This window comes from Eurosta solidaginis, chromosome 4 (assembly GCF_040869045.1).
Source record: "Eurosta solidaginis isolate ZX-2024a chromosome 4, ASM4086904v1, whole genome shotgun sequence".
NCBI classification, from domain to species: Eukaryota; Metazoa; Arthropoda; class Insecta; order Diptera; family Tephritidae; genus Eurosta; species Eurosta solidaginis.
The window spans coordinates 170,180,554-170,208,448 of NC_090322.1; the positions used below are offsets into that span (position 1 = coordinate 170,180,554).

The following is a 27,895-nucleotide window of genomic DNA, read 5'->3' on the forward strand; positions in this document are numbered from 1 at the left end:
CCGATTGGCTATTTAGCATGCAGCTGCAAGACGCCAAATTACGTCAAATTGTAAACGAAATTTGCTCTAAGAACAAAACTACGGATGGTGACTACGTACTTAAAAGCGGTAGATTGTTTCGCAACGTCAACAACAAAACCTTATGGGTTGTCCCCAAAACATTGCGACATCGAGTAACGCAAGACGCTCATGATCGCGCCGGACATATGGGTGTTGATAAAACAGTTCAACGACTAACAGAACATCTTTGGTTCCCTCGAATGCGCAATTTTGTGAAAAGCTACATAAAAACTTGTGTCGATTGTGCGTACTATAAGCGAAAGGAGGGTAAGGAAGAATCATGTTATCATTACGATGACATTGATCCGATACCTTTCAAGACGGTGCATATTGATCACTTAGGCCCGTTTCCTAAAAGCGCGAAACGTAACGAACATCTCTTAGTTATCGTCGATTCGTTCACCAAGTTTACATTTCTACGACCAGTTAAAAGCACAGCAACTAAAAGTGTTATTGAGGCGTTGAACGACATGTGTAGCTTCACGGGAATGCCTGAAAAGTTCGTAACCGACCGTGGAACGGCATTCACCTCTCGAGATTTCCGAAACTATTGTGCCGAAAACAACGTCAAACATATACTCACAGCTGTCCGTACGCCTAGGGCAAACGGTCACGCCGAACGCACCAACCGTACCATACTTTCTATGCTACTTCCGTCAACGTCAAATGATAAGCGATGGGACGATAATGTCCGCAACGTCCAGTGGTGTATCAACACTATGAAGAACGCAACGACCGGATGTACCCCATACGAGTTACTTTACGGGTTTCATCCTCGAGATATACTCAAGAACAAAATCATTTCGAGCATTCACGATCAACAGTGGCTTAACGACGAAGAGCTAACAAACTTGCGTACTGCCGCGGCAAATCGAGTTAATGACAAACGAGCATTAGCAAAACTAAGCTACGACGCTAAACGTGCAAAACCCAAACAATTCAGTGAAGGTGACCTGGTGCTCGCGGAGAACGAACCCCCTAGCACTGGTTCCTCTCGAAAGCTCGAACCGCGATACAAGGGTCCGTTTATTATCACTAAAAAGCTCGAAAAAGATCGATACGTCGTCGAAGATCTACCTCAGTCGAATCGTTGTCGCAAACATTACGCATCTGTCTACTCGGTGGACAAGCTTAAACCCTGGTGCGAGTTACCTATCGAAGATGATATCGACGACTGTTTAGAATGCAACTATGATGATGGGGACGAGGTCGCCCCATAAGCAGGATGGCCGACTGTAACACCCTGCTTTCCAATTTATAAGCAACCTTGCGTTCGAATCTATGTAGCAGTATCCTGCAACCCTGAATGTACTAACGAACAACATCAATCCAGCATGAGAAGGCAGTATTCGTTAAGACGCGATTAAGAGCGGCCACTCGTATTCATACGTTCAAATATTAAATCAGTCTTGTTATGTAAATTAACTGTTCAGTGTAACTAAACTCAATAAATATCTATTTTTGTTTGTAATACTAAAACCAAGAAGCAATAGTCGAATCTTTGCTTTCATAAAGGATTGACTAAATTTTAGAAATTGTAAAAATTCGTAATTTTTCAGGATTGCAAGCTCTTTGCGCCACCTCTAACCCTTTTCGATTGACCTAAAACTTTGTATATTCTAGTTTTTAGGCTATTCGCATAGTTCTAGGGGGTGAGATCGAGAATCGGAACACTTTGGAAAATAAGGGCCACTCTAATGTGCATGTGTATATACTTACCAGACATGATGCAATTACAAGGTGACTGATGTTGGCAGAGGAAAAATTGTAGTAAAAACCATTCAAATTTATTTTCCTGGAAAAGTATGAAACGGCATCACTTTTTTTCTCCAACTCTATTTTGTGTTGACTTTTCTATGGTTCAAACTAGTGACATTTCTAAATAAATGTATTGTTTATTCAACTAAATTATTTTAATTTGCCAAATTTTCAGCGTTAAATGATGGTAAGATGTTTTATAATTTATATAATACTGATAGATATTATTTTAAATAAGTTCTTATAACTTTATTTATAGGGTTTGTTGGCGGCGATGCAAGAAACCAGACGCAAAGCTGAATGCACCTGATTTGATTGCCACCGATCCAAAATTGGGTTTCCAAAGAGGTAAAGAGCTGTGGGATTACCTAAGTAAGGATGAGCCAGAAAAGCCAGTACGCCCTGTGATTTTGGAACAACTTATAGTCATCTTGGTGGTCGAATCGTAGCGAAAATAGTTACAGTCTCTAGCACCCCATCCATTACTTAATCGTCAACGACAGAACGAAGAAGACGTGAATCGCAGGACAGTAATGTTCCTGCTCCGCATATAAATGGTGTCTACTGAGAAATATAATTCTTATATAATAACCATCGAGTTTTTTTTTCGTTATGCAATGCATGTGCACTTTCTTTATATGTTTGGAAACGTTGCTAACCATTTGCAAAGCAGCTATGTGGTTTTGTTCCAAAGTTAAATAAAACTAATTATACTATTTGTAAACCGACGGACACATAAACGCAAACACGACGTGCGGTCCATTACCAGACGGTATAGCCATGCCAATGCTGACACACCTTGGTGATGAGGGGGTAAGCTATCCGACGCACATTTTCAATTTATCGTTGAAGTCCATCGTCATTACCGAAGAATGGAAAACGGCAAGGAGACTTCCACTTTTTAAACCTGGGAAACCAGGTAACGAAGGTGAGTTGTATCGACCGAAATCACTCCTTTCGGTAGTAGGGGAAGATAAATTACGGACTGAACCAGGAAAAACCCCATAATAGGACGGTGCTCGTGGCACTCGACCTGCCGAAAGTTTTTGACACAGTCAACTACGGTGCGCTACTCCAAGATATAGAAGGTGCACCTCTTCCTCCTTGTCTAAAAATTCTATTTAGGAACGAAACTTCAAAGTCTAGTAAATTTAAACGGGGGGTGCCACTGGGTGGTTTCCATCCACGATTCTGTTTTACTGATTTCTACATATCAAAGCTCCCTTCCGAGAGAAGGGAGTTACCATTATTTCTTACGCCGGCGACTGCACGATAATGACAACAGGACCTGGCCCTCCAAAGAACGAGTTAGTTTATAGAATAAATCGCTATCTCCCCTATATATTTCTGGTTTCTTCACATCACGCGACCTGGCACTATCACCGACCATAACCAGGGCCACTCTGTTTAGGACGTCTATGGTGTTACGTTATCGAATGTCAGTCACCTAAAGATCTTAGGGGTAACGTTCGATAACAAAATCACCTTCAAGTCACATGTCACCCGAAATTGTATCCAGGGTACAATGCCGCAACAAAATTCTCAAGTTGCTTACGGGCAGTACTTTGGGAAAAGATAAAGGAACGTTGCTAGCCACTTGCAAAGCAATTGGCCGGCCGCTCTTCTGCTACGCGGCATCAGTTTGGTTGCTCTTAAAAACCCACACTGGAAAAGACTGCAGGCCTGCTAAATTGCTGCACTCAGAACTGTCACGGGATGTATTCTTATGACCCCTGATAGCATTATAAAGTAAGGCATAAGATCTCAAAATTAAAGAGCATAACGTAAAGCTGAAGGGACAGTTTTTGCTTAGTCACAAACCAGGAAACTCTAGCAAACAACTGCTTGATCTAGCCCCGCCTCCAAGAGGGTTAAGGAAACATCTCCATAAGATGAGATCAGGCACCTACATACCAAGGAGCCCTAAGCAAAATCCATACAGAATCAGTAAACGCTTTTGTTGGGTCGCGGTCGGTGAACCACGTTATCAATATACACTATCTTATCCTTGCAGAAGAAGAAAACATACCACCAAGGGAGACCCGAAGCTCTCTTTGGCTTTGGTCCTCTGTCCACAGAAGGGCTAAAGGCATATTGGTTGCAGGATAAGCATTTTGATAACCTTTCTCGAAACAAAATTTGGCATAATCAAAAGTTGGCGGGACCTATACTATTATTATTTGTTTTTTTTTTTTGGGAATGTTTTTTTGACAGAAATACACTCGAACCGCTTATCAAACCATTGTCGAAGGACGATGCCGTTAAGTAAAAATACTAAACATTTGTTTCTAAAGTATTTTGAACTGGATACCAAAAATCTCGTTATAGTAAAACGACACATTACCTATTTACCGCGGCAGTCGCTTTGGCCTATATTCACTTCTTTAATAAACAAATTCCAAAATATTAGTTTCGTGCTTTGCCAAAAAAAGTACTAGATTTAATACTATTTCACAAAAGGGCCCCTTCTTTTTTGCCCCTTTCTCTCATCCTTCGTTTAATATGGGATTTTTCAAAATGAGCTGTCACTACATATACCATCTTGTCGTTATTACATCATTCTTACCAGAGAATATGTTTGAATCAACGCTCATATACCATTCGCCCTATATGTTGCATGTACATATTCGCCTCGATAAGCGTTTACGATTTACTATTGCATCCTAAAATGTACTTGTATGTAGAAATTATCCCGTGCATGCCACAAACGAAAATTTTTCTTTCAACAAAGCGGAAAAATAATCAAAAAAAAATTTTAAAAAATCAAAAAGAATCAATTACTTTTGATTATTTTTGATTACTTTTGATTATTTTTTATTTTTATTTTTTTATTTTTTTCAATAATCGTAAAAAAACATGATTTTGTTTTTTTTTTGATTATTTTTGTAATCAATTGAAAAGTAATCATTAAAAATAGAAAATAATGGCAAGTAATCATTAAATGGCGTTTAAAGAAAATAATCAATGGAACGGCTAATCATTACCATTATTTAAGAGGTCTGGTCCAAGCCTATGTATACTTGAATAGAAAATTTATAAATTTGATAAGAATGATGTTTATTTACATCATTTTCATAATTAAATGGAATATTTTCTACGATTACTTGACAGATAATTACCTAATTATTTTTGTGAAATTCGCTTTTTTATTATATTTTTTAAAAAAAAGTTTTCTAGTTGAGCAGCCTTCCAACTCGACGCCTTTCCAAAACTCGATCCATAAATATAAAGCTTACAAACTATCGAGTAGAAAATTTAGTTATCGAATGTCAAATTTATCGATTTAGTATGGAATCGAACAGAAAGTCGTATCTCTTATTCTCATTCACAATTAATTTGACGTCTTGTGAAGTAACAAAGAATTTGCAAAAACTCAATTCTCCAACATTTGCAGAAGTTTTATGCAATTTTGTTAAAAAAAGGCATGTAACTAAAAAGAAAAAACAATGCAACAATATTAAAACAAGAGTGGAGCAACTTAAGGCCGAAATGTGTTTTTAAGTGCACATTGTGTGTACTCACTGGTGGTCGCGGCTGTGTATATATTTGTGGAAGAAATTTAAACTAAAGAAGTTGACAAGCAATGGCTTCATACACCAGCACAGAGAATAAACCACCAGTACTTCATATATTGGTTGTAGGATTTCATCACAAGCTTGGATGCCAGGTGGGACAGAGATCTTTCCAAATTGGTGTGTAAGCATGTATTTATTAAAGAACTTTTTGTGTCTGACATAGGTTGAATTTTCACATCCACCACTTATACCAGGCACAACTGGTAAAAACGAATGTCCATCAGGTTGGAAATATTTGCCTACTTTGGCATTGCCCGATGGTTCACATAACTTCACCGAGGATACTGTTTTCTTTAACTTGCCCAGCCTTACTGAGCCAACGGAAAGTGTATATGGTGTATCTTGTTACCGGCAAATACCCATTGAAGTAAGTGCAAACAAAGAATTTACATATAACTAAAAGGGGCTAGAACTTAAGGTGGGTTTTGCATAAATTGTCCGGCAAAGGACCATCAACATCGATACCACTCCCCTAAGCCCCCGGGGAGTGTATTTATCACTACAACAACAGGAGATATACCTATTGGAAAATTTGAGAGCAAAGATATATTAACAGGCGGAAAAAAGCCAGGGATCAATAAGTATTTCTTTTCACTAAAAAATATGAGACCATACTTCTATAGAAATATATCTAATATAAATTCTAAATCGCCAGCATATTATTTATACTAAAGCCAGTATTTTCAGTTAGGTTATTTCAATATCCTCTCCAATTTTTTATATTAAATATATTTTTCTTTGCCTTTATCTTTACAGAAATTACAAATACGCACAGCGGATATGACACGTAGTACCATACAAAAATCAATTGTAATACTTGCACGTCTGCCCATCTATGGATATATAGAGGTGAAATTGTCTTTGATTGCCGATGCGTTCTTTGAAAAAGGTGATTTTTCTTGCACAGAATTATTAATAAAGGCTTTTGAACAGCTTAATGCTTGCCTGGACGACGAAAAACAACGACATCTACGCAATTTTTACGTAGGATTATCTCTGCGGGAAATTGTATTACATTGGCGCCATAAAACACTCATACTATTCAAATTGTTCTTATTGCAACGACGCGTTGTATGTTTTGGCTCTCCTGTACGTGGGATGTGTGTGCTTTTGTTGGGTATCTCATCACTAATACCACGTTTATTAGAGAAAGGCTTTCAGGAAGTTGCATGTGTGCGTACATCCCGTCCGCTATCACCAATGCCTGACTTTACAGATTCCATATTAAAGGAAGCTGCTGAATTGAAAGAAAGCGACGAAAAGACAATTGCAAATTTGGCAAAAGACCAACAAGATAAGTTAACTACAAAAAATAAAAATGTTGGCGACAAAGAAAGCGATATCTGTGTTTCTGACACATTGGACGACTGCACTTTGATATCGACTGCAATATCAGCAGGAAGTCATGCGGCCAGTGATAACACATCGACGGCAGCTTCAACAAATACATCGCCACAGTCAACACGTGAATTAAAACGTCTAGATTCATCAGAAGGTGCATGTGGTGATATGGGAAGTAAAGTTTTTATGCGAAGCGACTCTTTAACACGTGAAGGGAGTGTAGATACATTGGCATGTGAGTAGCATTTATAAATGCACTAGCGGACCCGTCAGACGTTGTTCTGCCCTAAATTTGGTCTATCTGCATATATTTCAAAAAGCGTTTTCTCTCTAACTCTGCCCTCCCCTCTTAACTTCTTAATAATCATTTTATTCACTCTTCCCTCCGTCATTTTCGCTTCACCTATCTCTATTTTCGTCTCACTATATCTCTTTCTCAGTCTCCTTATCCTTCCCTCTTTTCTCTTCTCTCAAGTTTTTCCCATTCTTCTTCATCCCTTATTGCCAGTCCCAGAGGGTAGTATGCATTTTGTTCCAGTCGCATTCCGAGTTCCAGTCCCACTCCGAACTCAATCCCTATCCTAGTCCTAATCTCATTCCCAGCCCGTCTCTGGTCTACTTCCCCGAAAAAAGGATCGTAAATACTAATATAGGCAAACTTATATACCAAATTTCAGGCAAATCGAATAGGACGTATGTAAATAGGTATGTGCGTATTATCAATTCATGCTTTTTTTCGGCTTCGCATGCATATTTATCAGTTTTGCCAGGTTGATGCGGCGACTAAATCGAATATCATAATGAAAATTACTTTAAAGCTGTGAGCAACAGCTCTCATTTGATATCCATATTACACACACAATTTAGGGGTATCCGGGTCCACATTTTGGCTTATATCTCGAGACCCTAGTCACCCAGAGGTATAAATTACTCTGTACTAAAGCACACATCAACAGCTTCAATTGGATACCCATAATGTAAAAACACATCCTAGTGTTTCCCTTGTCCACGTTTTGGCCTATATATCGAGACTTTAGTCACCTATAGGTATGAAAACTAACCTACTAAAGCACTCATCAACAGCTTCAATTTGATACCCATAATGTAAAAACACATCCTAGTGTTACCCTGATTCACGTTTTGGCCTATATCTCAAGAACCTAATCACAAATAAATATGAAAATTACCCTGTACTAAAGCACTCATCAACAGCTTTCATTTGTTATCATTCTTGTATAAACACTTTCTAGAGGTACCCGGGTCCACATTTTGGCCTATATCTCGAGACCCTAGTCACCCACGGGTACGAAAAATACCCCGTATCAAAGTACTCATAAACAGCTTCCATTTGATGCCCACATTGTACAAACATATCCCAGGATTACCCAGGTCCACCTTTTGATCTCAAGACCCTATCCAGAACGGGATAAAAAGTATCCATTTATGTTGCATAAATATGTATGTACATACCTATGTCAAGCAGATATTATATGAAAATACATACATATGTATGTACATTCATACATGCCTAAACCTACGCCCGAAGTTAAATAACGCAGCGAATGCTATGTACATATGTACGTATGTGTCGCATCATGCCTCACTCAAAAGCAATTAGCGCGCACAGTTGACACCGAACAATCACACACACGAGTTTTTTGGGAAAAATGTTACTTTTGTTTAAACAATTTGGCTGATATAAGAAAGGAATCAAGTAATTTTTTTATGCAGAACGAAGATAAATATTTTAAAGTTTTACTGAAAAGTAGAATTTTTCAAATCCATCCTTCCGTTTATGTGTTATAGCTGTGTAAACAAAAATTTTATGATTTTTTACTACATTTTGGCAATTTGCCACGCCCCTATAATATATACATCCAAATTATATTAACTGTACCATCTCACGTAGCTAAGCTTTCAAATGCAAAAATCCGTTTTAAAATCGGAGCATTCTGTGTGAAGTAATGTGCATACATGGCATTTAGTGACTTTATTTTATAAGATTTATAGATAGATAGCACTATGATCATATTGATGATATCCACAATGTTACTTTTGTTTAAACAATTTGGCTGATATAAGAAAGGAATCAAGTATTTTTTTTATGCTGAACGAAGATAAATAATTTAAAGTTTTACTGAAAAGTAGAATTTTTCAAATCCATCCCTCCGTTTATGTGTTATAGCTGTGTAAACAAAAATTTTATGATTTGTTACTACATTTTGGCAATTTGCCACGCCCCTATAATATATACCTTCAAATTATATTAACTGTACCATCTCACGTAGCTAAGTTTTCAAATGTAAAAAACCGTTTTAAAATCGGAGCATTCTGTGTGAAGTTATGTGCATACATGGCATTTAGCGACTTTTATTATAAGATTTATAGATAGATAGATAGATAGCACTATGATCATATTGATGATATACACATGTTATAATTTGAAATGAGTTATAGATTCAATATATTTACTATACATTCTATACCTATTTTCGCAAAAATATTTTTCAGCAACACTCTGCACATTGTCAGCAATCAATCCGGATGAGTATCGTGCCCCAATTACAATATTTGCCAGCGGTAATCTCTTTTTGCCATATCTTTCATTGCCATATATGGATCTACTAGGTGATCCATCGGTACTAAGCTATGTCATAGGTACATCAAATGTGCTATTCCAACAAAAACGTCATGTTGCCGATGTGCTAGTCGATATAGAGAATGCCAATATTGAGAGTATTGATGCAGATCTGCGACGCCAATTAGTATTGAGTACAGAAGATTTACGTTTTATGGATTATCTGCTAAAACATGTACAGACTCCGAAGGAAGATGCTGAAGGAAGCGAGCATTGGATACGTGATCAATTTCAAGGTTATATTCTAGCTTTACTACGTACCGCAGTGACAAATGGTATACACAAACATGCATGCGCAATAAGATTTGTACTTTTCTGTTTACATAATATTTCATATTGCATTAGATATTACAGCCAAAGATAACGAACATTTCAATGCAATGTTTATGCAGTCATTTAAACGCACACAATGTTTCCAGGAATGGTATGACGTGCGACCGGATGCGCAATTTTTTGAAGCTTTGCCCCCCGGTCATCCGTTTGCTGGCACACTTTCAGTCGCAGATATGAAACTTAAAATCGCACAGTAAGATATATTCCATTTTAGTTATTAAACTCCATCACGAGGGAACCAAAAAAAAGTTGCTTAGTTTCTAACTTTTAACAAAGGACACACTTTTCGTAGTATTAAAGAGTCAGTTCCTGATGCTAAAATATCGAATAACCTTATTACGCTACTAGAGTGTGCTAGTTTCAAAACAAATTTTTAAGCGTAATACTTCCACATATAATTCGGGTTGTTCTATTACGGTTGCATCCACGTGTGGTTAAAGCGGATACGTATCAAAAGCTATATTTATAGAAAGCATTTAAACCCATTGCGTTAATGAAATGAAGACAGGAAAATATTACCAATAAATACGAACAGATTTGTTGCTTCCCTCTAATATATATCAAGTTGTAAGCAAGAGAGAAAAGTAAATATCCAAAATTAAAGTCCAAAATTAATAGTTTTGTAAGGAATTATATTATAAAAGGAATAACAGTTTCAGCCCCTGATATTCAAAGATATTTGGAAGCTGGGCTTGATCTAGAAGGTTCAATGTGGTCATATTAAATCGTTTCCAAGATACTCGGGCTATACCTTAATGGTGCTTGTTACCGGAACGTACTGGCTCTATCTTCGGCAAAGGATCGTCAACAACGATAACACTCCTCAAAACACGTTACTATCGACTGTAAATTCTTCTAATTTGTCAACGTTAAAAAATGTGGGACAATTTTTTCACTTGATGTTTTTCAGGCATCACTTGAAAATTTTATTTTCTATCCTTGACACTTCTTACGTGAAATATAAAGCCTTCAATTGTTTAATGATGAAGTGGCGTTCTTTTTTTCTTTTGATGTTTTAACCGAAATTTAACATATACTAAACTTCGAATTTGCAGTGCAATTGAAGCAACTTTTTTGATGAGGCACCCTAATGTGCATGCATATTTAAGTAATTGTTATTAAAGTTTTGATAAGTATACTCCATAATTTAATTTTATTGCAGAACAATGCAAAACAGCGAAAGTGGTCGTAAAATTAACCACGCTGTAAATACAACCAGTCGGGTAGTTGGTGAGAGCAAAATAAATTTGTAAAGCAATTAAATATTTAACGACACTATTCGATTTACACAGGTGTTGCGCTCTCGCAGGCGAAAGGTACATTCTCTACATGGTGGTCATCGATAACAACAGCACCTACACAAACTGCTACAATACCAACCATCCGTGGTGATGGTGACATAGATGTTAGGAGCAATACATACACAGGTGGGCAACAATTACAAGAGCAAACAGAAGAAATAGCTGTAACATTCCAAAACATTGTGGATCAACCAGAAAATGTGAATATAGTACATGTTGAAGGTGAAAAGAAACAGACAAACGTCATGGATAGCAATAATAGTAGTAGCGGCAGTAGTAATAATGGCAGTGAAAAGATTATTGATAGTGCAGAAGAGTTGGATGAGGATGAGGTTGGTAAATTGACTAAAGTAGCAATCGATAATACTAATAATATCGATGATCTTAACCTAAACACACAACAACTACAAGGTATTGTAGAAATTGGACGTGAAGCTGTTGTATTAGATAAACCCAAAGCTGCACCGTTACAAACGCCTACATGCGGGACTGATGTTGCAAATGAGCCACCTAGGGGCAATGGCGATGTATTTATTGTATGATTTTTTTAGCAAAGATTGGAAAGATAAATAATAATTATATTTATACTTAAAAGATATAATTTTTGTAAAAAGTTCTAGTTTCTATTGTTAAGTATAATGAAAAAAGCATTTTCGAAAAACGTGTCGAGATAATACATGAACTCTTTACATATTAGGAATCTTACCGTACCCGCTCAAAATTAAAACAATATGCAGGATCGTGCAATTGAAGCGACTATGATACCACTGGCAGACGCATTTTAGTTGTAGGCTAGTTCTGTAAGCGCCAGCCAAAATCGTGAGCACTGGTTGTTAGTTTCCAACGCAAACGTATTGCAATTAATTGGGAAACCCGCAAATTAAAAAAAAGAAAAACGCTTGCTTTCTTCTCTAAATTTCATTTCGTTTATTCTGAAATACAATTGTGTTTTTCTGAAACGAATTGAATGTTTGAGCCATGGTATCATCCAAAAAATTTACTAGAAAAAATTTCTATTTTTGTATATTTGTTTTGCTACAATTTCTTCTTTATTACTTTTAGAGTGGGCGAAAAAAATAAAAAAACTCCGAACAAATTGCCATTGCAGTAAAATTTTCTTTAAAGCTCTTGACTTGAGTTTTATTTGGTATTATCTGAAATATGAAAGTTGTTAACGCGTTTCGGGATGGATGAGCTTTAATTTATCTGTCATGAGAAACTCAAATTGTCAACGAAGCAAGAACCAGAGGTAAGTGACGCGATAAATGACTTTAATAAGCGTGGTTCGCCTATCGCACCGAAGATCCTGGGTTCACGATCCGGTCAAAGAATCTATACATAGCAAAGCTAATGCAACCAATTCACCGTGCAGAATTTTAAATTTAGACGAATCTATACTAGGTGATAGCAAAGCGAATGCAACCAATTCATCGTGCAGAATTTTAAATTTAGGCGAATCTGTACTAGGTGATAGCAAAGCGAATGCAACCAATTCGCCGTGCAGAATTTTAAATTTAGGCGAATCTATACAAGGTGATAGCAAAGCTAATGCAACCAATTCGCCTTGCAGAATTTTAAATTTAGGCGAATCTATACAAGGTGATAGCAAAGCTAATGCAACCAATTCGCCGTGCAGAATTTTAAATTTAGGAGAATCTATACAATGTGATGACAAAGCGAATTCAACCAATTGTAATGGGATTACAACACAACTCCATATAGGGCATTAATAGGCCTCTCGAAAATTAACCTAAGAATCCTAACAGCTATTCTTGTAGACTGAACAGTCACATGCAAAAGCTAGGTATATTATCGAACAACACATGTCGGTTTTGTGATCAATCAGCGGAGACGGCGGACCATGTAATCCTGGAGTGTGACGCAATCTTAAGACGTAGGGCTAAGTTTATGGACTCACCATAGCCAGAGCATTCTCACATCAAATCCCTCAAGCCAGGTGAACTGCTAGGGTTCATCAGAGACGTCGGCTTGGATGAGGTGTTGTGAAGCAGCTGAGGGCACAATAGATCAATGGTCGCAGTGCGATCCTCAATTAATTATCTATCTATCTATTCAACCAATTCGACGTGCCAAAAACTTTAAATCAAAGGAAACTTAAATTGGATTAACTGACATATTGTTGTACAAGACATTGTGGATTATATATGCACAATGGTACAAGGCGTTGTAAGGAAAATAATCAAGGAGAAGCAATGAGCTGTTAGGATAATAACACCTTGTACTGAATTCGCTTTGCAATAATCCCTTTTCGTAAATTAAAAAAAAAGGAGTTGACTTGAGTATTTTTTTGAATTTAGCAATATTAATCTGGCTTTGAAACAGCAAAACCAAAGAGTTTTTATTTATCAAGAGCCGCCACTTGATACTTTGGCAAATTACTCAATGTTTTTTACATTTATAAAAATACATTTTCAAGGCGTATATGCTACAAGCTCCCATTTTGAGAATTCATCTTGAAAGTCCGAGTTGCATCATCTCGATTTCACAGCCAACAATGGTATGCCATCACTATTTCATTCCAGTTTCCCTGATAGCGACGTGTCATATCTTTTATGATGAGCCGTATGAGCTTTACGCAGATATGTAGATAGTGCAGCGAATAAAAACCCAAAGGGTTCGCTGGCTAGGTCATGTTATGCGAATGGATGAAGACACTCCGGCCAAGAAAGTATTTTAGTCGACATCGCACTTTGGAAGCAGAGGAAGGGAGAGACCTCCAGTGAGTTGGGAGAGGCAAGTGCAAAAAACTTCACCTTCGTTGGTGTTCCCAACTGGCGTCGGTTGTCACGAATCGGCCGAAATCGCTTAGGCGGTTAAAGGGCAGTTAATAGTGATGAATGCTGAAGGAACATCCGATTTTAACGAATTTTGTGGTTTCCTAACAAATAGCCCACTACTTCCTTACAATATTTTTAGGCTTCTAACGTAATTTCTCTAAATTTTCCATTTAAAGCTTTTAGATATTTAAAGTCTCATTCTCTTTATTCAGCACCTTCACCGATTGTTTCAACATCTCCAGTTTTATATGCAAATGGGGTAGCAAACCGTGGTGCAGAGATGAATTCAATCCTTCTCTTTCTCCGCCCGTAGCCACCAGCATACTTATAACTTTCACATACCATCAAGCTGTGTTCTTCGTACTTTATTTTGTCTGACATTCTTCAAATTCTCATTGTCGTTATGCAAAAGGACTGCTGTTACCTCCATCTAGATGATAATATAAACAATCTTCATTCGTTCATGTCATATACGATGTTGAACATTCTGTTGTTGTTGTTGTTGTAGCGATAAGGACACTCCCCGAAGGCCTTGGATATGTTGATTGATTGATTGCCGGATGCAGATCCGGTACCTTGCCCGACCATCTCGGGAACGATTTGGTATGACCACATGCGACTTTCTAGGCCATCCCGCCCTCCATGAGGAGTTTGTGGTCGACAGAGCCTCGGCGGTTAATGAAACAGTATTCGTCACGGATAGGTGAGGTTGACAATTGGGTTGAAGAAGCTATATTTTGCGCTGGCAACACCTTGAAAGGGTTGCGTTGCACAACCCCTTGAATCTATTTGGTATTTTGGTCGCCTCTTACGACAGGCATACCTACCGCAGGTATATTCGCGGGTATTTTCTAACCCGCAGTTGAACATTCTCGATAAGCCTAACTAAGCGAGGAACATCATCACAAAACACTAGATCACAATCTTCAGCAAAATAAGATACAAAGTTGCATTCTCTGTTGCGATAACAAGCAACCAAGTGCGGGAGAAAGTATTTGCTTTGCAGATAGTCTTGATCCGAGCTTAGTTGCATCTTCTGGCAGATTTATATTGCTTCGTTCAGTTCTTGTGGGGAAAATACTTGGTTCCAGTTGTACTTGGTCCAAATTAGGCGTCAGGTTTAGATATATCCTTCCGATAGCTACCACTGTCATCAGCTTTCTATGATTCTAAGTACGGTGATCTTGGCATCCTAGGATATTTCAAATCCTTTTCCGTTTTCGCATTGTAACCTGGAGATTACAGACGTTGTCCTTTCATTTTGACCACTTTCGAAGTTCACGAACACGTTGTACAACCTTTATGTTGGAGACATGTTTTATCACGCAGTTCCAGATTTTGTAAAAACGCTTTCTATACAAAAACAGAAGATCTCACGGATATCAAACGCGAACGGAAAATCCCTGACCCAAAACAAGTAAAGCAAAAACCCATACTTATTATTAAGAATTCATGAGCTTAACACCGGCTATAATAATAAAATATTCAATTATTATATTATTCTAAGAGAAACTGAAAAGAAAGAAACTTTACAAAAACAAAATCTACACATCTCGCAAATTAATAGACAGAATGTCTCAATTGTGTTGTTAGTGTAGAAATGAGATAAACTGAATTAAGCAAGGAAACCAATACAAGCAGGATAGCCTAGTGGTTAAGGCAAGTGCAGTTTCACTGTGTGATTCGCGGTTCGAATCTCGGTGAAACCTTTGATAACATTTAGAAATTGCCTGATGATTGTGGCGGTTTTCGAAATGGTACCATCGCAATATACCAGTAAATGTTTCTTTCTTTCTTTTCAGTTTTCTTAGAAAAATATAATAATTGAATATTCATAAAATAGTACATACAAAGAAATTTAAAAGCATTTACATTTATTAATATTACATTTTTAAATCTTAGTAAAAAAAGAAACATAAATCTATATTTAAGTATAACAGTTAAATTATATTATAATTATGTATGTAAAATCTCATTTTTATGTATCTTGCAATAAAAAAAGTTTAAGTATTTAATATTAATAAATCATATAAAAAAGATGAATATTATGAATAACATTTCCATTAAAATTCACCAAAACAACAAATAATTATGTTTAAACGTTATTGGTTAACTCCTCCTGAAGCGCTTTTAACTCCACTTCACGCTCCTCAACTAATTTACTAAATTCTACTAATATTTCATTTGAACGTTCGAGTTCTTTCTCAAAAATATTTTGTAAAGCTTCGCGTTCATCTGCTGCAGCATTATATTCCTGTTCGGCACAATTCATAAGCTCGTCGTTTTGTTTTTCTAAGTCTAATGCTTGCTTTCGCCTTTCACGCTTTTCATCTCGAGCGCTTTTTAAATCAAATTCTAATTGTTGCAAACGTTCTTCAACTTCAAGCATTTGCGTATCTAAGGCAGCGATTTGTTGTTGTTTTAGTTTTTCAAATTCGCTTATTTTACGTTCGCTCAACTTGAGTGCCATTTCGAGTTCACTATTTTTCACTTTTAATGTTGACTTTATATAGTGATTTAATTCTTGTACTTGATTTTCTAACTGCTCTAGTTGTTGCTGCATTTCTTGTAATTGTATTTGCGCACGCGCATATATTTCTTCTAACCTTTTTATACGTTCTTTTACTTCTATTTCTTGTGGATTGAGTGGTAATAGGAGATCGGCTGTATCAAATTGCATTTTTGTGCAACTAGTAGCAATTTTATACATATAATCATTATATATAGCAATTTGGTCGTTTAGTTGTTTTTTATGACGTGATAGTAAAACTTGTTGATGATGTTGCCGACCCTCGAGCTCACGTAGGGTACGTTCCATAATTTGAAAGGCGTGCTTACGTTGCTCCAACTCTGCAATGCATGAATCACGCTGTTCTGCGCTCATTTCCTGATTTGAAATGATGTTTTGCATTTGCTCTATCTTTTCAACAAGTTGCATAAATTCGTGTTTACAAAGTTGACGTTCAGCTTGCAGTTCGCTTAATTGTTTATTTGTAATTTCTACTATTTCATTCCAGTTTCCCTGATAGCGACGTGTCATATCTTTTATGATGAGCCGTATGAGCTTTACGCAGATATGTAGATAGTGCAGCGAATAAAAACCCAAAGGGTTCGCTGGCTAGGTCATGTTATGCGAATGGATGAAGACACTCCGGCCAAGAAAGTATTTTAGTCGACATCGCACTTTGGAAGCAGAGGAAGGGAGAGACCTCCAGTGAGTTGGGAGAGGCAAGTGCAAAAAACTTCACCTTCGTTGGTGTTCCCAACTGGCGTCGGTTGTCACGAAACGGCCGAAATCGCTTAGGCGGTTAAAGGGCAGTTAATAGTGATGAATGCTGAAGGAACATCCGATTTTAACGAATTTTGTGGTTTCCTAACAAATAGCCCACTACTTCCTTACAATATTTTTAGGCTTCTAACGTAATTTCTCTAAATTTTCCATTTAAAGCTTTTAGATATTTAAAGTCTCATTCTCTTTATTCAGCACCTTCACCGATTGTTTCAACATCTCCAGTTTTATATGCAAATGGGGTAGCAAACCGTGGTGCAGAGATGAATTCAATCCTTCTCTTTCTCCGCCCGTAGCCACCAGCATACTTATAACTTTCACATACCATCAAGCTGTGTTCTTCGTACTTTATTTTGTCTGACATTCTTCAAATTCTCATTGTCGTTATGCAAAAGGACTGCTGTTACCTCCGTCTAGATGATAATATAAACAATCTTCATTCGTTCATGTCATATACGATGTTGAACATTCTGTTGTTGTTGTTGTTGTAGCGATAAGGACACTCCCCGAAGGCTTTGGATATGTTGATTGATTGATTGCCGGATGCAGATCCGGTACCTTGCCCGACCATCTCGGGAACGATTTGGTATGACCACATGCGACTTTCTAGGCCATCCCGCCCTCCATGAGGAGTTTGTGGTCGACAGAGCCTCGGCGGTTAATGAAACAGTATTCGTCACGGATAGGTGAGGTTGACAATTGGGTTGAAGAAGCTATATTTTGCGCTGGCAACACCTTGAAAGGGTTGCGTTGCACAACCCCTTGAATCTATTTGGTATTTTGGTCGCCTCTTACGACAGGCATACCTACCGCAGGTATATTCGCGGGTATTTTCTAACCCGCAGTTGAACATTCTCGATAAGCCTAACTAAGCGAGGAACATCATCACAAAACACTAGATCACAATCTTCAGCAAAATAAGATACAAAGTTGCATTCTCTGTTGCGATAACAAGCAACCAAGTGCGGGAGAAAGTATTTGCTTTGCAGATAGTCTTGATCCGAGCTTAGTTGCATCTTCTGGCAGATTTATATTGCTTCGTTCAGTTCTTGTGGGGAAAATACTTGGTTCCAGTTGTACTTGGTCCAAATTAGGCGTCAGGTTTAGATATATCCTTCCGATAGCTACCACTGTCATCAGCTTTCTATGATTCTAAGTACGGTGATCTTGGCATCCTAGGATATTTCAAATCCTTTTCCGTTTTCGCATTGTAACCTGGAGATTACAGACGTTGTCCTTTCATTTTGACCACTTTCGAAGTTCACGAACACGTTGTACAACCTTTATGTTGGAGACATGTTTTATCACGCAGTTCCAGATTTTGTAAAAACGCTTTCTATACAAAAACAGAAGATCTCACGGATATCAAACGCGAACGGAAAATCCCTGACCCAAAACAAGTAAAGCAAAAACCCATACTTATTATTAAGAATTCATGAGCTTAACACCGGCTATAATAATAAAATATTCAATTATTATATTATTCTAAGAGAAACTGAAAAGAAAGAAACTTTACAAAAACAAAATCTACACAACTCGCAAATTAATAGACAGAATGTCTCAATTGTGTTGTTAGTGTAGAAATGAGATAAACTGAATTAAGCAAGGAAACCAATACAAGCAGGATAGCCTAGTGGTTAAGGCAAGTGCAGTTTCACTGTGTGATTCGCGGTTCGAATCTCGGTGAAACCTTTGATAACATTTAGAAATTGCCTGATGATTGTGGCGGTTTTCGAAATGGTACCATCGCAATATACCAGTAAATGTTTCTTTCTTTCTTTTCAGTTTTCTTAGAAAAATATAATAATTGAATATTCATAAAATAGTACATACAAAGAAATTTAAAAGCATTTACATTTATTAATATTACATTTTTAAATCTTAGTAAAAAAAGAAACATAAATCTATATTTAAGTATAACAGTTAAATTATATTATAATTATGTATGTAAAATCTCATTTTTATGTATCTTGCAATAAAAAAAGTTTAAGTATTTAATATTAATAAATCATATAAAAAAGATGAATATTATGAATAACATTTCCATTAAAATTCACCAAAACAACAAATAATTATGTTTAAACGTTATTGGTTAACTCCTCCTGAAGCGCTTTTAACTCCACTTCACGCTCCTCAACTAATTTACTAAATTCTACTAATATTTCATTTGAACGTTCGAGTTCTTTCTCAAAAATATTTTGTAAAGCTTCGCGTTCATCTGCTGCAGCATTATATTCCTGTTCGGCACAATTCATAAGCTCGTCGTTTTGTTTTTCTAAGTCTAATGCTTGCTTTCGCCTTTCACGCTTTTCATCTCGAGCGCTTTTTAAATCAAATTCTAATTGTTGCAAACGTTCTTCAACTTCAAGCATTTGCGTATCTAAGGCAGCGATTTGTTGTTGTTTTAGTTTTTCAAATTCGCTTATTTTACGTTCGCTCAACTTGAGTGCCATTTCGAGTTCACTATTTTTCACTTTTAATGTTGACTTTATATAGTGATTTAATTCTTGTACTTGATTTTCTAACTGCTCTAGTTGTTGCTGCATTTCTTGTAATTGTATTTGCGCACGCGCATATATTTCTTCTAACCTTTTTATACGTTCTTTTACTTCTATTTCTTGTGGATTGAGTGGTAATAGGAGATCGGCTGTATCAAATTGCATTTTTGTGCAACTAGTAGCAATTTTATACATATAATCATTATATATAGCAATTTGGTCGTTTAGTTGTTTTTTATGACGTGATAGTAAAACTTGTTGATGATGTTGCCGACCCTCGAGCTCACGTAGGGTACGTTCCATAATTTGAAAGGCGTGCTTACGTTGCTCCAACTCTGCAATGCATGAATCACGCTGTTCTGCGCTCATTTCCTGATTTGAAATGATGTTTTGCATTTGCTCTATCTTTTCAACAAGTTGCATAAATTCGTGTTTACAAAGTTGACGTTCAGCTTGCAGTTCGCTTAATTGTTTATTTGTAATTTCTACTATTTCATTCCAGTTTCCCTGATAGCGACGTGTCATATCTTTTATGATGAGCCGTATGAGCTTTACGCAGATATGTAGATAGTGCAGCGAATAAAAACCCAAAGGGTTCGCTGGCTAGGTCATGTTATGCGAATGGATGAAGACACTCCGGCCAAGAAAGTATTTTAGTCGACATCGCACTTTGGAAGCAGAGGAAGGGAGAGACCTCCAGTGAGTTGGGAGAGGCAAGTGCAAAAAACTTCACCTTCGTTGGTGTTCCCAACTGGCGTCGGTTGTCACGAAACGGCCGAAATCGCTTAGGCGGTTAAAGGGCAGTTAATAGTGATGAATGCTGAAGGAACATCCGATTTTAACGAATTTTGTGGTTTCCTAACAAATAGCCCACTACTTCCTTACAATATTTTTAGGCTTCTAACGTAATTTCTCTAAATTTTCCATTTAAAGCTTTTAGATATTTAAAGTCTCATTCTCTTTATTCAGCACCTTCACCGATTGTTTCAACATCTCCAGTTTTATATGCAAATGGGGTAGCAAACCGTGGTGCAGAGATGAATTCAATCCTTCTCTTTCTCCGCCCGTAGCCACCAGCATACTTATAACTTTCACATACCATCAAGCTGTGTTCTTCGTACTTTATTTTGTCTGACATTCTTCAAATTCTCATTGTCGTTATGCAAAAGGACTGCTGTTACCTCCGTCTAGATGATAATATAAACAATCTTCATTCGTTCATGTCATATACGATGTTGAACATTCTGTTGTTGTTGTTGTTGTAGCGATAAGGACACTCCCCGAAGGCTTTGGATATGTTGATTGATTGATTGCCGGATGCAGATCCGGTACCTTGCCCGACCATCTCGGGAACGATTTGGTATGACCACATGCGACTTTCTAGGCCATCCCGCCCTCCATTAGGAGTTTGTGGTCGACAGAGCCTCGGCGGTTAATGAAACAGTATTCGTCACGGATAGGTGAGGTTGACAATTGGGTTGAAGAAGCTATATTTTGCGCTGGCAACACCTTGAAAGGGTTGCGTTGCACAACCCCTTGAATCTATTTGGTATTTTGGTCGCCTCTTACGACAGGCATACCTACCGCAGGTATATTCGCGGGTATTTTCTAACCCGCAGTTGAACATTCTCGATAAGCCTAACTAAGCGAGGAACATCATCACAAAACACTAGATCACAATCTTCAGCAAAATAAGATACAAAGTTGCATTCTCTGTTGCGATAACAAGCAACCAAGTGCGGGAGAAAGTATTTGCTTTGCAGATAGTCTTGATCCGAGCTTAGTTGCATCTTCTGGCAGATTTATATTGCTTCGTTCAGTTCTTGTGGGGAAAATACTTGGTTCCAGTTGTACTTGGTCCAAATTAGGCGTCAGGTTTAGATATATCCTTCCGATAGCTACCACTGTCATCAGCTTTCTATGATTCTAAGTACGGTGATCTTGGCATCCTAGGATATTTCAAATCCTTTTCCGTTTTCGCATTGTAACCTGGAGATTACAGACGTTGTCCTTTCATTTTGACCACTTTCGAAGTTCACGAACACGTTGTACAACCTTTATGTTGGAGACATGTTTTATCACGCAGTTCCAGATTTTGTAAAAACGCTTTCTATACAAAAACAGAAGATCTCACGGATATCAAACGCGAACGGAAAATCCCTGACCCAAAACAAGTAAAGCAAAAACCCATACTTATTATTAAGAATTCATGAGCTTAACACCGGCTATAATAATAAAATATTCAATTATTATATTATTCTAAGAGAAACTGAAAAGAAAGAAACTTTACAAAAACAAAATCTACACAACTCGCAAATTAATAGACAGAATGTCTCAATTGTGTTGTTAGTGTAGAAATGAGATAAACTGAATTAAGCAAGGAAACCAATACAAGCAGGATAGCCTAGTGGTTAAGGCAAGTGCAGTTTCACTGTGTGATTCGCGGTTCGAATCTCGGTGAAACCTTTGATAACATTTAGAAATTGCCTGATGATTGTGGCGGTTTTCGAAATGGTACCATCGCAATATACCAGTAAATGTTTCTTTCTTTCTTTTCAGTTTTCTTAGAAAAATATAATAATTGAATATTCATAAAATAGTACATACAAAGAAATTTAAAAGCATTTACATTTATTAATATTACATTTTTAAATCTTAGTAAAAAAAGAAACATAAATCTATATTTAAGTATAACAGTTAAATTATATTATAATTATGTATGTAAAATCTCATTTTTATGTATCTTGCAATAAAAAAAGTTTAAGTATTTAATATTAATAAATCATATAAAAAAGATGAATATTATGAATAACATTTCCATTAAAATTCACCAAAACAACAAATAATTATGTTTAAACGTTATTGGTTAACTCCTCCTGAAGCGCTTTTAACTCCACTTCACGCTCCTCAATTAATTTACTAAATTCTACTAATATTTCATTTGAACGTTCGAGTTCTTTCTCAAAAATATTTTGTAAAGCTTCGCGTTCATCTGCTGCAGCATTATATTCCTGTTCGGCACAATTCATAAGCTCGTCGTTTTGTTTTTCTAAGTCTAATGCTTGCTTTCGCCTTTCACGCTTTTCATCTCGAGCGCTTTTTAAATCAAATTCTAATTGTTGCAAACGTCCTTCAACTTCAAGCATTTGCGTATCTAAGGCAGCGATTTGTTGTTGTTTTAGTTTTTCAAATTCGCTTATTTTACGTTCGCTCAACTTGAGTGCCATTTCGAGTTCACTATTTTTCACTTTTAATGTTGACTTTATATAGTGATTTAATTCTTGTACTTGATTTTCTAACTGCTCTAGTTGTTGCTGCATTTCTTGTAATTGTATTTGCGCACGCGCATATATTTCTTCTAACCTTTTTATACGTTCTTTTACTTCTATTTCTTGTGGATTGAGTGGTAATAGGAGATCGGCTGTATCAAATTGCATTTTTGTGCAACTAGTAGCAATTTTATACATATAATCATTATATATAGCAATTTGGTCGTTTAGTTGTTTTTTATGACGTGATAGTAAAACTTGTTGATGATGTTGCCGACCCTCGAGCTCACGTAGGGTACGTTCCATAATTTGAAAGGCGTGCTTACGTTGCTCCAACTCTGCAATGCATGAATCACGCTGTTCTGCGCTCATTTCCTGATTTGAAATGATGTTTTGCATTTGCTCTATCTTTTCAACAAGTTGCATAAATTCGTGTTTACAAAGTTGACGTTCAGCTTGCAGTTCGCTTAATTGTTTATTTGTAATTTCTACTATTTCATTCCAGTTTCCCTGATAGCGACGTGTCATATCTTTTATGATGAGCCGTATGAGCTTTACGCAGATATGTAGATAGTGCAGCGAATAAAAACCCAAAGGGTTCGCTGGCTAGGTCATGTTATGCGAATGGATGAAGACACTCCGGCCAAGAAAGTATTTTAGTCGACATCGCACTTTGGAAGCAGAGGAAGGGAGAGACCTCCAGTGAGTTGGGAGAGGCAAGTGCAAAAAACTTCACCTTCGTTGGTGTTCCCAACTGGCGTCGGTTGTCACGAAACGGCCGAAATCGCTTAGGCGGTTAAAGGGCAGTTAATAGTGATGAATGCTGAAGGAACATCCGATTTTAACGAATTTTGTGGTTTCCTAACAAATAGCCCACTACTTCCTTACAATATTTTTAGGCTTCTAACGTAATTTCTCTAAATTTTCCATTTAAAGCTTTTATATATTTAAAGTCTCATTCTCTTTATTCAGCACCTTCACCGATTGTTTCAACATCTCCAGTTTTATATGCAAATGGGGTAGCAAACCGTGGTGCAGAGATGAATTCAATCCTTCTCTTTCTCCGCCCGTAGCCACCAGCATACTTATAACTTTCACATACCATCAAGCTGTGTTCTTCGTACTTTATTTTGTCTGACATTCTTCAAATTCTCATTGTCGTTATGCAAAAGGACTGCTGTTACCTCCGTCTAGATGATAATATAAACAATCTTCATTCGTTCATGTCATATACGATGTTGAACATTCTGTTGTTGTTGTTGTTGTAGCGATAAGGACACTCCCCGAAGGCCTTGGATATGTTGATTGATTGATTGCCGGATGCAGATCCGGTACCTTGCCCGACCATCTCGGGAACGATTTGGTATGACCACATGCGACTTTCTAGGCCATCCCGCCCTCCATTAGGAGTTTGTGGTCGACAGAGCCTCGGCGGTTAATGAAACAGTATTCGTCACGGATAGGTGAGGTTGACAATTGGGTTGAAGAAGCTATATTTTGCGCTGGCAACACCTTGAAAGGGTTGCGTTGCACAACCCCTTGAATCTATTTGGTATTTTGGTCGCCTCTTACGACAGGCATACCTACCGCAGGTATATTCGCGGGTATTTTCTAACCCGCAGTTGAACATTCTCGATAAGCCTAACTAAGCGAGGAACATCATCACAAAACACTAGATCACAATCTTCAGCAAAATAAGATACAAAGTTGCATTCTCTGTTGCGATAACAAGCAACCAAGTGCGGGAGAAAGTATTTGCTTTGCAGATAGTCTTGATCCGAGCTTAGTTGCATCTTCTGGCAGATTTATATTGCTTCGTTCAGTTCTTGTGGGGAAAATACTTGGTTCCAGTTGTACTTGGTCCAAATTAGGCGTCAGGTTTAGATATATCCTTCCGATAGCTACCACTGTCATCAGCTTTCTATGATTCTAAGTACGGTGATCTTGGCATCCTAGGATATTTCAAATCCTTTTCCGTTTTCGCATTGTAACCTGGAGATTACAGACGTTGTCCTTTCATTTTGACCACTTTCGAAGTTCACGAACACGTTGTACAACCTTTATGTTGGAGACATGTTTTATCACGCAGTTCCAGATTTTGTAAAAACGCTTTCTATACAAAAACAGAAGATCTCACGGATATCAAACGCGAACGGAAAATCCCTGACCCAAAACAAGTAAAGCAAAAACCCATACTTATTATTAAGAATTCATGAGCTTAACACCGGCTATAATAATAAAATATTCAATTATTATATTATTCTAAGAGAAACTGAAAAGAAAGAAACTTTACAAAAACAAAATCTACACATCTCGCAAATTAATAGACAGAATGTCTCAATTGTGTTGTTAGTGTAGAAATGAGATAAACTGAATTAAGCAAGGAAACCAATACAAGCAGGATAGCCTAGTGGTTAAGGCAAGTGCAGTTTCACTGTGTGATTCGCGGTTCGAATCTCGGTGAAACCTTTGATAACATTTAGAAATTGCCTGATGATTGTGGCGGTTTTCGAAATGGTACCATCGCAATATACCAGTAAATGTTTCTTTCTTTCTTTTCAGTTTTCTTAGAAAAATATAATAATTGAATATTCATAAAATAGTACATACAAAGAAATTTAAAAGCATTTACATTTATTAATATTACATTTTTAAATCTTAGTAAAAAAAGAAACATAAATCTATATTTAAGTATAACAGTTAAATTATATTATAATTATGTATGTAAAATCTCATTTTTATGTATCTTGCAATAAAAAAAGTTTAAGTATTTAATATTAATAAATCATATAAAAAAGATGAATATTATGAATAACATTTCCATTAAAATTCACCAAAACAACAAATAATTATGTTTAAACGTTATTGGTTAACTCCTCCTGAAGCGCTTTTAACTCCACTTCACGCTCCTCAACTAATTTACTAAATTCTACTAATATTTCATTTGAACGTTCGAGTTCTTTCTCAAAAATATTTTGTAAAGCTTCGCGTTCATCTGCTGCAGCATTATATTCCTGTTCGGCACAATTCATAAGCTCGTCGTTTTGTTTTTCTAAGTCTAATGCTTGCTTTCGCCTTTCACGCTTTTCATCTCGAGCGCTTTTTAAATCAAATTCTAATTGTTGCAAACGTCCTTCAACTTCAAGCATTTGCGTATCTAAGGCAGCGATTTGTTGTTGTTTTAGTTTTTCAAATTCGCTTATTTTACGTTCGCTCAACTTGAGTGCCATTTCGAGTTCACTATTTTTCACTTTTAATGTTGACTTTATATAGTGATTTAATTCTTGTACTTGATTTTCTAACTGCTCTAGTTGTTGCTGCATTTCTTGTAATTGTATTTGCGCACGCGCATATATTTCTTCTAACCTTTTTATACGTTCTTTTACTTCTATTTCTTGTGGATTGAGTGGTAATAGGAGATCGGCTGTATCAAATTGCATTTTTGTGCAACTAGTAGCAATTTTATACATATAATCATTATATATAGCAATTTGGTCGTTTAGTTGTTTTTTATGACGTGATAGTAAAACTTGTTGATGATGTTGCCGACCCTCGAGCTCACGTAGGGTACGTTCCATAATTTGAAAGGCGTGCTTACGTTGCTCCAACTCTGCAATGCATGAATCACGCTGTTCTGCGCTCATTTCCTGATTTGAAATGATGTTTTGCATTTGCTCTATCTTTTCAACAAGTTGCATAAATTCGTGTTTACAAAGTTGACGTTCAGCTTGCAGTTCGCTTAATTGTTTATTTGTAATTTCTACTATTTCATTCCAGTTTCCCTGATAGCGACGTGTCATATCTTTTATGATGAGCCGTATGAGCTTTACGCAGATATGTAGATAGTGCAGCGAATAAAAACCCAAAGGGTTCGCTGGCTAGGTCATGTTATGCGAATGGATGAAGACACTCCGGCCAAGAAAGTATTTTAGTCGACATCGCACTTTGGAAGCAGAGGAAGGGAGAGACCTCCAGTGAGTTGGGAGAGGCAAGTGCAAAAAACTTCACCTTCGTTGGTGTTCCCAACTGGCGTCGGTTGTCACGAAACGGCCGAAATCGCTTAGGCGGTTAAAGGGCAGTTAATAGTGATGAATGCTGAAGGAACATCCGATTTTAACGAATTTTGTGGTTTCCTAACAAATAGCCCACTACTTCCTTACAATATTTTTAGGCTTCTAACGTAATTTCTCTAAATTTTCCATTTAAAGCTTTTAGATATTTAAAGTCTCATTCTCTTTATTCAGCACCTTCACCGATTGTTTCAACATCTCCAGTTTTATATGCAAATGGGGTAGCAAACCGTGGTGCAGAGATGAATTCAATCCTTCTCTTTCTCCGCCCGTAGCCACCAGCATACTTATAACTTTCACATACCATCAAGCTGTGTTCTTCGTACTTTATTTTGTCTGACATTCTTCAAATTCTCATTGTCGTTATGCAAAAGGACTGCTGTTACCTCCGTCTAGATGATAATATAAACAATCTTCATTCGTTCATGTCATATACGATGTTGAACATTCTGTTGTTGTTGTTGTTGTAGCGATAAGGACACTCCCCGAAGGCCTTGGATATGTTGATTGATTGATTGCCGGATGCAGATCCGGTACCTTGCCCGACCATCTCGGGAACGATTTGGTATGACCACATGCGACTTTCTAGGCCATCCCGCCCTCCATTAGGAGTTTGTGGTCGACAGAGCCTCGGCGGTTAATGAAACAGTATTCGTCACGGATAGGTGAGGTTGACAATTGGGTTGAAGAAGCTATATTTTGCGCTGGCAACACCTTGAAAGGGTTGCGTTGCACAACCCCTTGAATCTATTTGGTATTTTGGTCGCCTCTTACGACAGGCATACCTACCGCAGGTATATTCGCGGGTATTTTCTAACCCGCAGTTGAACATTCTCGATAAGCCTAACTAAGCGAGGAACATCATCACAAAACACTAGATCACAATCTTCAGCAAAATAAGATACAAAGTTGCATTCTCTGTTGCGATAACAAGCAACCAAGTGCGGGAGAAAGTATTTGCTTTG

General features: G+C 37.1%; 2 protein-coding genes across 3 annotated transcripts; one reads left to right on the top strand and one right to left on the bottom strand.

The window, feature by feature from the left end:
* Nucleotides 1-5,139: 5,139 nt before the first annotated feature.
* Nucleotides 5,140-11,670, top strand: LOC137250607 (late secretory pathway protein AVL9 homolog). Of its 2 annotated transcripts, XM_067783715.1 has the most exons (8): nt 5,140-5,485; nt 5,557-5,760; nt 6,150-6,969; nt 9,246-9,647; nt 9,718-9,898; nt 10,868-10,935; nt 10,998-11,338; nt 11,418-11,554. In XM_067783715.1, the coding sequence occupies exons 1-8, from the start codon at nt 5,402-5,404 to the stop codon at nt 11,424-11,426; spliced, it is 2,109 nt and encodes a 702-aa protein (XP_067639816.1). In that variant the 5' UTR covers nt 5,140-5,401; the 3' UTR covers nt 11,427-11,554. The 2 variants fall into 2 exon arrangements, with proteins under 2 accessions (XP_067639816.1, XP_067639815.1); XM_067783714.1 differs by having other exon boundaries at nt 10,998-11,670.
* A 13,807-nt stretch (nt 11,671-25,477) lies between these two features.
* On the bottom strand, nt 25,478-26,675 carry LOC137248327 (paramyosin-like). Its single transcript, XM_067779195.1, has one exon. It carries the CDS (start codon nt 26,658-26,660, stop codon nt 25,716-25,718), a length of 945 nt encoding a protein of 314 aa, XP_067635296.1. The 5' UTR covers nt 26,661-26,675; the 3' UTR covers nt 25,478-25,715.
* Between the last annotated feature and the right edge of the window lie 1,220 nt (nt 26,676-27,895).